The sequence below is a fragment of the Vespula vulgaris genome, chromosome 10 (genome assembly GCF_905475345.1).
Source record: "Vespula vulgaris chromosome 10, iyVesVulg1.1, whole genome shotgun sequence".
NCBI classification, from domain to species: Eukaryota; Metazoa; Arthropoda; class Insecta; order Hymenoptera; family Vespidae; genus Vespula; species Vespula vulgaris.
Genome location: NC_066595.1, coordinates 6,652,683 through 6,664,583, shown reverse-complemented (window position 1 = coordinate 6,664,583; position 11,901 = coordinate 6,652,683). Strand labels below are relative to the sequence as shown.

Sequence of the window (11,901 nt, the reverse complement as noted above, 5' to 3'; positions counted from 1 at the left end):
ATATAAGGAGGCAACGCTGTTCGAAGCGGTACTCACTTTTGGAAATCCGTCTAGAAAGGATGCGTGGTATCTTCACGGAAATGGGCTTCACTGGAAACAACCTGGTAAAGCTTCTTCTTTACATCGCCATAGTCAACGCGATTTTTCTTCCAACGGTGAGTTTTTCCTGACATTAGATGGTTTCTTATATCATTCATTTTGTTATTTTCTTTTTTTTTTGTATTCTTTGAATTCAAATCTTTTCTTTTCTTTTTCTTTCTTGATTTTTAATTATGTGTGTAAAAGTTAAATAAAAATTTAATAATACGTTCGTATCGATTTAGCCAAACATTATTTCGACCATTTTAATGACTTCTGAGTGATTTCTTTATTTTTTTTCTTTTTATCATAGTGAACTTTAATTTCGTACAATCGATTCATTTAATCGGGTATAATCATCGAAAAGCGTATGAGAAACTATCGGGGAATGTTCGACGATACGTTGAATCGAATTAATGGTACGTGTAGAGTGTTAAGTTCGTTACTCGTACGATTTTCACTGATTGCAAGATCCAAATGATTTGGATGGCTTTAGGATTGTGTTGTAAGAGATTGGATTGGTTAATGGGATTACTCGTGATTACTATTATAGTTTACGAGAAAGCGAATATTGTTGTGAAATTCGATTTATTTAGTTTCTCGTTTTCGTGACAACACGTTTCATTTTCTTTTTAACTTTGTGATTATCAGTGGATTAATATACGGTCGTAATAAAAGTAATCTTTGATAACGTCCTTTTTTTATCACGAGTCGTTTGAAGCTTTATTTTCAATGGATTTTAGCAGAAAATAAAAGTAAAGTAGCATAAGTAAAATATTAAAATATCACGGAGATCACCGTTAAGCTCATTGGCCTAGATTCTTTGTGCGAACTGCAGTGCACACTTTTTTAGCTTGTGACACAAATTACGTTTTTGGTTTGATAACTAGATAAATGTGAATAAAATCTGAAACGTATTATGAATAAATACGTTAATTAATCGTTGTTATGTCTTTAAGAAATAGGAGATCTTCTTCATGCATTTTATCTTTTTATTTTTATTTCGTCTTAACAAATTTTTTTAATTTAATAACGTCAATTTAATGTATAGATACTACTTTATATATATATATATTTCTCTTTCTTTTTTATTTTCTTTTCTAATAGTTTCTTGACGCGAAGAACTTCTCCTCTTAAGTCTTTTCGCAAACTTTTCTGTCGTTTCTTTTCTTGACTACTTTAAAGACCTAGGTACTTACTTATTCTCTTGGCAAGATTGTCTCTCTGCGAAATATGTTCTCTCGATCGTAAAATTCATATTCTCTTCTTCATGAAAAATGGATATGTCAGGTTATTTGTATTAATATAGTATCGTCGGAAGTTCAAGTTAAAAAAAGTGAGAGAAACTTAGAAAAATATTTCATTTTTTTTTTTTTACAGAAAGCTTTTTTTATCGTTATCTTAACGAAGAATGAAAAAGGAAAACCTTTATAATTATTACATATTTTTAACGTTCTATCGTTCTTATCGGTATGTAGGACATAATCGTCGAGAAAGTTTAATCCTAATTTATATCTCTTCTCTAGCACGTGTGTTCAACATCGTTTGACAAATTTTATGCTTCTTTCTACGAACTCATAGCTCACAAGATTTCATGTGAATGCTCCCTTGAATTATTACTCGTAAATGCGTCCACCAACGCGATTGCTGTGAGCGTAATACGAATGAATAGACAGCAATTAACTTCCTCTCTCTTTTTTCTTTCTCTTTATACCTTTCTAAAAATAGAGTCCTGATTTCGATTTGGATTTTGGCTAGAGGTAAACTAGTTATTGAGTTCCTATAACAACAGATTCGAGAAATTTCGTTTGTTCTCTCTCTCTTTCATCGATTATTTGTTATCAAATTTCAATAATACTTCATTATATCAAATAAAACGTTTCGAAATACGGGAGAATTCCCGATCATTCGCTAATTATATTATTCGTTTATCGTACGTTTCAATGAATTGTAAAATTTCACGTAGTTTTCAGTTTACATTCTCGACCGGTTATCGATATAGATAACTTCGTTTTATTGCATACCATCCAGGTTCTTTTTTTTTCAGCGCGCACATCAAAGTAATTGCAAAAAGTAAAAAAAAGAAAAGAAAAATAAAGAAGGAACTTTATATAGGAATTCCAAAGATTTAATTATCAAAAATTTCATTATTAAAATTAAAATGTATGCGAATAAATAGTCATATAATGGAAACAGAAATGCAGGTATCGGGAAGAAGTCATTGTTCTCTTAAACGAAGAAAACAAAAGGAATATGTATATATATATATATGTATATAACTTATGCAAAGATCAAAAAGGAAAGAGATATCATGAATATATTTTGTGCGTTGTGTGTGTAGTATATAGAGACTATGTCAGGTAAATGCAATAGAGGTTGTAAGCACCAAAGGACAATTGTCTGTTTCCCTTTCTTAAAGTTTCTTCCTAAATGGATTCCTAATAGAATATCGAAGAACTTCGTAAACTGGGACGGTTCTCCGACGTAATCGTGAAAGAGAAAAAATATCGAGAATGCGGAAAACCAAGTACTCACAGTGTTATATTTAGTTCTTTATTGAAAAAGATCGTTCATTACACTTTTTTTTTAATTCTTTTCTTTTTTTCGTTTTAACCGCTAAAGAAAGTTAATTACGAGTTCCGTCAAAGATCGTTCGTTCTTAAGAAGCTTGAAGACTTTCACGCCAATCGGATTGGTAAAGGAACATTCGAGGTATAAAGTCTGACGTTTAAACGAGATCTTAGGCGAAGCGAAAGGCAAAGGGGAGGGTAACGAATCTTCTAAGAAGATCCTGTTTCGCTTTTCAAGTAGGTAGGTATGTACGTGTAATTGAGCGGGAATACTATATAGGGTGAGATGAAAGTAACGCAGTTCTTTCTGTCTGTCTGAAATTACTTGACGAGATAATTAATATGTGTAATTAATGAATTAGATACTATAACAATGTGATGCAATATTAATTGACGAATAGAAATTATTTATACTTTTCTTTTTTTACGCGATAATTAACGCTGAAAATATTTTTTCTTTTGTTTTACGATAAACGTAATGTTTATGATACATGATGTAATTTTAATATCACGAATCAATTCGCAAAACCTTACGTGTGAACAAAACACATTAATCATATTCGCACGGACAACGCACGATGTCGTCTGATACGTTGCTGTCTATGGAACGGTTCGCGTGCTATGATTTATTGTTGTCATTTACAGCAGCGAGGAGTGTGATCAGTAGTGTTTCCGTTGATGAAACTTCGACTGTTTTTCTTTTTTTTATCTTTTCACAGCTGGAAAAATAAATTTTGTTATTTACGTTTTTCAAAATTTCTATATTTTTTATTTAAGCTGTTTTTCTTTGCGCGTGTGTATATAGATACGTGTACGTAGGTCCGTGTTTTAAGAGAACAAGAAAATGATGATAAGCATTAGAGTTTGCGATAATCCTTTAATACTGTTGATCTTTATTCTATTCATATATAGCTGTTTCTAATTAGTGGAGCGTTTAACAATGAATATCCTTTACAAAGGGTTGGCTTAAGAGTATTTTGCAGAAGTTAAGCTTGAAATAACGATGCAGAGATCTCTCGGATTACTACAAATTCATAGATTCTGATCGGTTAAGATTTCTCTTTGTGGTTTAGTTTTTTAATATTTTGAGAATTATATATTCCATGGGATCTCTGTTTATTTATTTATTCGTTTATACGTATATATGCTTTTATCCCTCTTGCGAGAATATTTTTCCGTGGGTGTTACTATCGGTATTGATTGACGAAAAGTAAACGATGTTAATGGTGCAGAATCGTCCTTTTCAGAACGTCCAAATGTCGTTCGAAGGATCAGCTTGAAGGTTTCGTATCGATGTATCAACGGTACGCCATTATAAAGTGACTTAGTCTCTCTCTCTCTCCCCCTTTCTTTATCTCTCTTTTACTGATCAAGCTCCTTTTTCTTTTTTCTCATCGGATTATCGATGGTCGTTCGTGCGAAAAGCCTGTCATCTGGTGGGCGTTACGACTTTGCTCGATGAACGTGACGAGAGGATATAATAATTTATAGCTATAACGATTATTTTTTAGAAACGATAGCTTCTTTAACTCTCCAGATTTATCTTTCGAATGATTCGAATAAATCGTTCGCTAAAAGATAATAATTGAAAGAATTCAATGTTAAGATGTCAAAAATATTTGTGTGTTTTTTATATTCATATATTTATATATGTATAGTTGCACAAGAATATGAGGACACAATATCGTCCTTTTCTTTTGAAGAATTCTGCTAGAGAACAATTTTGTATTTTTCAATAGATCTCGATATAGGTATTCACTTTTCATCTCTTTCTTTTTATTTATCTTTCGTTCTTCTATTTTCTGGAAAATTTAAAGCTTTTCGTTTGGAACGAGGTCGAGGCATTATCATCGCTACGAACTGATATCCGATTTCTTTTAAGCCAATTCGTGCCTCGTATTACGTCGATATATCGGTACCACCGCTTTTCTACGACGGTCCTTTTTTTCCACGAACTGTAGATGATTTATGAAAGTCGGCTATGCTACGTAGAAAGCGAATTACTTTCGCGGTTATTCGAACGGTTAGTTTCGGTTAGTTAGAAATTTACGATGGAAAATTAAACCGTTTACGTTTCTAAATCGAATTCGAAGCGGAGAATGGATCGACTATGTTCGATCGGTCAATCGATCTTCTCGATTAGATAGGTTTGAAATTTTTGTGTTTATTGTGAAAATAGTTTAAGTGTTCGACGATTGTTACCTAAGGTAGTTAAATATCGAAAGTTCATTCGTAAAAAGAAAGATTCAAAAAGCTTCGTCGTTCTTACAATAAAATTACGTAAAACTCGTCTTTTTATTGTACCGATAAATCCGATAAACCTGCCTTTGAAAGAATGTTTCCTCGGAAGGAAATAAATCGAAGAGAATTCGACGATTGGTTACCTTTATTGCTATTTCGATGTCACTCTTCTTTCCCGTCGGAGATTTCACAACTCGAAGGTCCAGCTTTTATTTGTGATCTCTCCTTTTTTTTTCTCCTACTTTTTCTTTCGTTCAAGTTTCTCTCTCTCTCTCTCTCTTTCTCTCTCTCTCTCTTTCTCTCTCTCTCTCTTCTCGACCTTCCAAGTTCGATATTAAGGCGAACGATGTTACATTGAATATAATAAAAGTAAGATTTATTGGAGATTATACTTCTTAACTTATTTAAATTTTATTATCAGATTGTTTCCTTAAATTATTATCAGTTAACTATAATAATAATTTGTTTTTAATCATAATAATTAGGAAGAGAAAAGATTTCAATATTTGACTGGGATTTTGTATTATTTATACGAGTTAATTGCATCTGATCGTGCCAGGAATGCTCAGCATTCCAACATAAGTCGAGTTCAAGAGTTAGTTGAAAGTGCAACTTGAGGAATTTCATTTAATCTTGTGCGACAAGGACGATTAACAGTGAGTTTTAATGAGACAAGATAGTTACTAACCACACACTTACCTCTCTCTCTCTCTCTCTCTCTGTATGTAGGTGAATATAGATGATACATAACATGATTTCATTAACTTGAGATTATTCCTAAGATTATTATAACATTGGGTTGGAATAATAATTAATATTGGAATTTTTAATAGTTTATATTTAAATGACGCTAATATTTTTTATAGAAAATGTTTAGTATTTTAATAAATAACAGACACTGTTGAATTTTGTATTGAAAAAATGTTTGGTACCTTATATTTAAATAAATAACATTCTTAATATTTTTTATGGAAAATATTTTATATCTAAATCAAGAAAGAATACACTTTATATATAAATAAATAACATTCTAGTATCTTTTATTGAAAACTTTTAGTATTTTATACCAATATAAATAACACACTGTAGAGTATTTTGTTTACTGATACACTTTTTCGTATTTTATATTTAAATTAAAAGCAACACTTTTCTTTCTCAATATCGAATATTCCGACAATAATTTCATCTTTACATATATATAGATCTATCGTATTTTCCACTGAAATTAATTATTGAAAGTAATTAATAAACGGAATCGAAAAGGTATAGTTTAGTATTTCAAGAGATACCAATAGAAGGTGAATCAATTTTACTAACTAATCCGATTGATTTCCAATAATCAACGGAAGGAGATTTGGGAATAGAATTTTTTTGCAAAGAGAAATTTTAGAAGATAGAAATGTATGGTTGATATCGAAATCATGTTTACGATTTAGAGATTACATTAATATGTATGACTAATGCGAAACGTTGAAGCGATGAAATTTATGTCTGACACTGTGACGGTCATTTAATAACGTTGCAGCTGTCGGCCGATCCTTTTGGTGAATGGAAATACATATGAATTAATTACTGCATAATGTTCAGAGGAACATCGTGAAATATCACGATATAAATATTCAAATCTTTTATTTCTTTTTTCTTTTAATATCACAGATATCAAATCCTATTGAAATTTTCTCGAAATACATTTCTTCCATGTATTTATTGAAAGTTCATAGGTGGGACACCAACGTGTTCATGCGTGAAATTCGGGATGTATTTTCTTCTTTTTCTTTCCAATTTGCGATCAATGCATATACATATATGAAGACTGGTGTAATATGAAGTTTGACAGGATCGATATCTTGTATTGTGCGATTGATATGAAAGGAGTGCTGTAATGTCTCTGCTCTTTCAATATACGTGATTCCGCTTATATGAAAGGGCTTTGTATGATAGAGAAATATATATATACACATTTCAACGGAAAAATCTTCATCGAACGATGAGAGATTTTTAAATTGATTTTATCAGCTAATACTTCCAAGTTTGATGATATAAATGATCAATCTCGTTAGTGATCTTATTTGTAAATCTAGAATATGGTACTATATCTATATACTTCTCTTATTCCTTTCTCATATAATGACTTCCTATTAAAAATAAATAGATAGGTAGTTTCTTTTTCGAAGCATCACTCGAGTATACAAATCGATTTACTGTTACAGATTGTATGTCAGGAAGAAGAGAACAACAATCAATGCATACCGAAAAAGGACTTCATCGCACTTTTGCGTCTTCCAGAAGCAAGTTCGAATTTGGCAGCTTATTCGCGAACGGCTCGGATTATTCAGGATGCAAAGAATCGTAACGACATGGCTCATTTGAAGGCGCTCAGTACCGAGGAAAACGACGACTCAGAGATTTGTATACCGGTTAGTCTCTACTTGGAACTTTTTAGAGATCCAGCGATGCGAGCTCATTTGACGTCGATCGGTAAATCGTCCAAATTACCGGAATATCCGTTCGGTCGTTCGTTCGAGGACGTCGAAGAAGAAGAGAAATTAACCGAAGCGGGAAAACGAAGTCTCGCGACTTTAGCCAAGAACGGTGATCTGCCAGCTTCTATTCAGGAACGTGAAAGGTGAGAGATTCCTTTGTTTTCCTCGTTCTATAAACACACCTACTTACATAAAAGGAATTCGAAGAATTTATTTCATTTATGAACTTAGCAGGCACAGCTCTTGGACCGATACTAGGTTGGAAGCGTTATTAAAACGTTTGATAAATGAAAACTCTGCACGAAATGTCGCAGAGATTCTACGCCAATATACACTTAGCAATGGAGAATTGGATATAGAATCTTTGTTACGTGATTATCCTCATGCAAAGAGAAACGTCGGTTCATTGGCTCGAGACTTTGCTTTGCCACCAACAGCTGGTAGAAGAAACATTGCTTCTTTGGCACGCGATCACACACTACCAAATGGAAAAAGGAATATCGCTGCTCTCGCAAGGGACCGAGCTTTGCCTTCGCCAGGCAAAAAGAATATTGCTGCCTTAGCTAGGACATATATGTTACCACAGTCAGGTAAAAGGGAATACTTGCCAGAAGAGATGTCATCGATAGAGAGAAGGTACCTGGGTTCTCTGGCTCAATCGTCTGGATTTCCTCTTCGTTCTTTGTACGAGGAAGATAAGAGAAATGTAGCCTCTTTAGCTAGAAATTCAGCCTGGCCTGATTCCATGAAACGAGCTTATGCTATTCCACCCTACGGTATGATCCTTCGTACTATGAACCGTCAAGGACGATCCTTGAAGGACAAGCCCTTCGAACTTTATCAACTGGTTCGCGAGAGATACGACGATGAAAACTCTGGATCTCTTGGTGACGATCAATTGGACTTTCTGATGCGAGATTCGGACGATAGGAGAACGAAGAGGCAGATAGATTTCTCAGACGAGTATCCTTTGCCCGTCATGCAGAATGGGAACGTTCTTGATTACGAGGAAATGATCGAGGCCCTTACCGGACAGTATCCAAACACGGAGAAGAGATTCATGGGTAAGGATGATTTAAAAAATTTCTCTATAACGTTAATGATCTTTACTATTTTTTACATCGTAATAGTAATATCAATGATTCTTGCAGGTACATACTTTCATATAGATTAATCTAATATATAAATTGATAGATCGTCCTTATATCACCGTTTTAAGTTTTTGAGAGATCCAATGTGTCCTATCGTCAATGCCAATCGAAAGCTCAGTCATTCGTGAAAAGTAAAAAATCAAATCGACTATTTACGACATATTGGATCTTGAAATTATCGTATATTCCTACAGTTCCTTTCGCTTCCTTTTTGGAAGCGAAATTTTAAGAAAAAAAGAAACAAGATTCTGAGGTTCTTCTCAGGAACGGAGTCGACTTCGTTGGAGTTACCAGTGGACACCTCGTTTCCCGTGGGATATGTCGAGACGTTTCAACCAAGTAAGAGACATATCGGGTCTCTGGCGCGGCAAGGTTTGCTACCATCGCTCAGGCCGGCACGATTCTCGCGATCACCCCGATATCTGGTCGACAGGTCAGACCATTAGGCTCTCGTCCGTGCGCCTCATTTTCTTCGTGTTCTCTGCAAAATCTTCTCCTACTTCGATGTGATGTCGTCACGTTGTCTGTACCTGCAATCAGTAGACCATTGTTGCAACGATATCAAATAATTGTTCAAACGATATCTCGTTCTCGTTAGAAACAGAAATTGGCAACAAGAACAACAGTAACAACATCAGTATTATGTCTAATTTCACGAGTATCGTTTATGAAAATTCACCGCCTATCGGAAATCGTCTATCTCTTTCTTTTTCTCTTGCTCTCTCTCTCTCTCTCTCTTTCTCTCTCTCTCTCTCTGTCTTTCCACAATCTTTCAATCGTCTTTATGCTCTTCAATTGTGTCGTCCTCTCGGATTCGTCACGGTATATAGGTGTTAACATTTAAATGTATATCATTCGGTGTCGTTTTTCGATGTTAGATCGACTAGAATCTAGTCACTAGATCGTAGCTCGATGTTAGAAGGCTACTTTTTTTTTATAGAGGGTCAATGTCTGTATTTAGTTATTTCGTACATTTTTGTCTTTATTTTTCATACGTATATCATCCTTATCTTTTTTGTATATTATAATTACACTTATCACTAGATATTTGACGAGTTTTTATTCTTATTTTTTATGGGTAAGTGTCACGATCGTTTTGAATGGCTATCCAGAGGAAACAATGTCATTGACACTTTGTTATGGATTTAATTGGAAGGTATGAATAGTGAAGAATTATTTTGCATTCTTTCACAAGGGTTTCCTTGGATACCATTGATGCAATTGATGTTGAATGTTGAAGGCAGTTGGAAGCTGAAGTGCTCGCGGAGTCTAAATGTGAAGCGAAAATAATTATCTCTGTTTTTGAAACGTATTCATTCGGTCCAGACTTCTCGATAAAATGTCTCGAGCAGAACCAACAAGATGCTACGATCTTTTGTCCTATCCTTGTGAAAAGCTCTCATCAAGTGCTTACGGTTTTTTTTCTTTTTTTTTTCATTGTATTAACCCTATTTCTATATTTCCTTTGTTTGAAGAAAACAGCTGTCACGATCGAGTCACTGTAGTTTCTGGTTAAAAATCTATATATACATATATATTTAGACTCTGATTGCACGAGCATTAATTTTATTAGTAACGCAATAGTATAGATAAATAAATATAGTTTATATGTCGCTATAAATGAAGACGATGATTGGTAATAATTAATTGATTATTTCCTTTGAACGTACATAATTTTTTTCATTCTAGATATTTCTAAATACTATATTATATGAGAAAAAAAATATTACGAATCGTCGTTGGATTATATACTATATGATAGGTGTTTAGTGTTGAATAGATCAATAAATAGCAACTGTGTTAGATCATAGAAATTATGACTGATTAGATATAAGATGTGTTTGTGTGTACATCGATAAAGTAGGAATCGTTTCTGGTGTAACAACACGTCGATCAATTTCAGGGAGAATTCCGCAGATGGGCCCACGTCCAACTACTCCTCCCACCCGACGACTTGGTCGTTAAGGCCCATTTTTGGTTCTGGCTCTCCCAGAACACGCTTTCTTCAGTCTTTGTGCGGGAATTGTCACCATGGCTTCCGAAGATACCGTTCTATTACCGACGGACGATAATTCTCTTCATCACCGACTGTTTAGATTGTTTGAATCGTGCAAGTAGCGATGGGTATAAACAATGTATTCTTAACGTAGCAGTTGTAAAATACTTATTGAAATTTTGAAGATTTTTAGTTTTAAGAAAAAACCCTTTCTATTTTGATCTTTAAATTATTATAAAAGAAAATAGTAAAGATTAAGTTAATTAAAATTTTGTTAAATACCAGCGATATAGATAAAATTTGAAGCTTGTAAAAGACTGAATCGACAGACCCATCGTTACATGCGGGATTCATAATTACTGGCTCATTATCATCGATGATTAAATTATCGTCGTATAAACGTCAACGGAATCATACGTAATCTACGAAGTATCGAAAAAACGACGAAAAAATAGAAGAATACCTTCCGTCGATGTATATATTTTGTAAACTTAAAATTTCGTGCTGCTTTATCTATGTACGGTATTTGTTTATTGAAATTACGAACAATTACGAACACTTCTACACTTGCGATTTTACAGTAGACGATTTATTTTTTCTAAAACGAATTAGATTAGAACAAACTACTTGTCAACTTCGGTCTTTGTTATATCATTTCATTAATTATGAAAGAAATGTAATCTTCGTCGTGAGAGATACGCGTTAACTGACAATAAATAACGACAATAATTTTCTTCTCGATACTTAAAAATATTATAAGCTAAAATTGTTCAAATGACTAGAACCGTTCCTAAGACAATAAGTGTATCGCTCGATTGTAACTGCACGCGCTTCTATTCTTCTTATTAATTATTATTCTGCGTAAAAGAAAATTTGCAAATATTCATTTTCTTCTTAAGGAAAACTATCTCTTTAAACTTCCTATTTACTCTTTTTTCAAATCGATCATCGTCTTGCTACTATAGAACGGCTTACGAAGTCTCAACGCAATCTCCTTGCACGTAGTAAACTTTCACAATGTAAAACCCAGATTAGTGATTACGATATGCATAACGCGAATTCGTTTCTTCCTTCGTACGTATTACGCATAATTCGACTATTATTAATGAGATCGTTGTGTATAAATGTATGTGATGTTGTATGTAATAATTGTATAAATATCAAGAGAGATGATGGAATTTTCGAACATGAATAGTTCGCACGTTGAGAAAATTTTGAGCGAGGCTTTCCACTCGGAAACGTTTTCGACTTATTGCTGTGGATGACATATAAACGAGTTTACGATTCTTTGTCATTACAATAATGTATTATGTGTTTAATTATACTGTAATGAATAAACAATGTGACAATAAAGTGGTAATAGTATTGAAATAATCAACAAA

General features: G+C 33.5%; 1 protein-coding gene across 1 annotated transcript; it reads left to right on the top strand.

Moving 5' to 3' along the window:
* Positions 1-11,900, top strand: LOC127067221 (neuropeptide-like 1). The gene is given in 6 exon segments (XM_051001913.1): positions 1-155; positions 7,100-7,515; positions 7,607-8,436; positions 8,788-8,956; positions 10,427-10,571; positions 10,573-11,900. Coding segments are annotated over 6 exon segments (1,725 nt in total). The 5' UTR covers positions 1-59; the 3' UTR covers positions 10,642-11,900.
* Position 11,901: the final 1 nt, after the last annotated feature.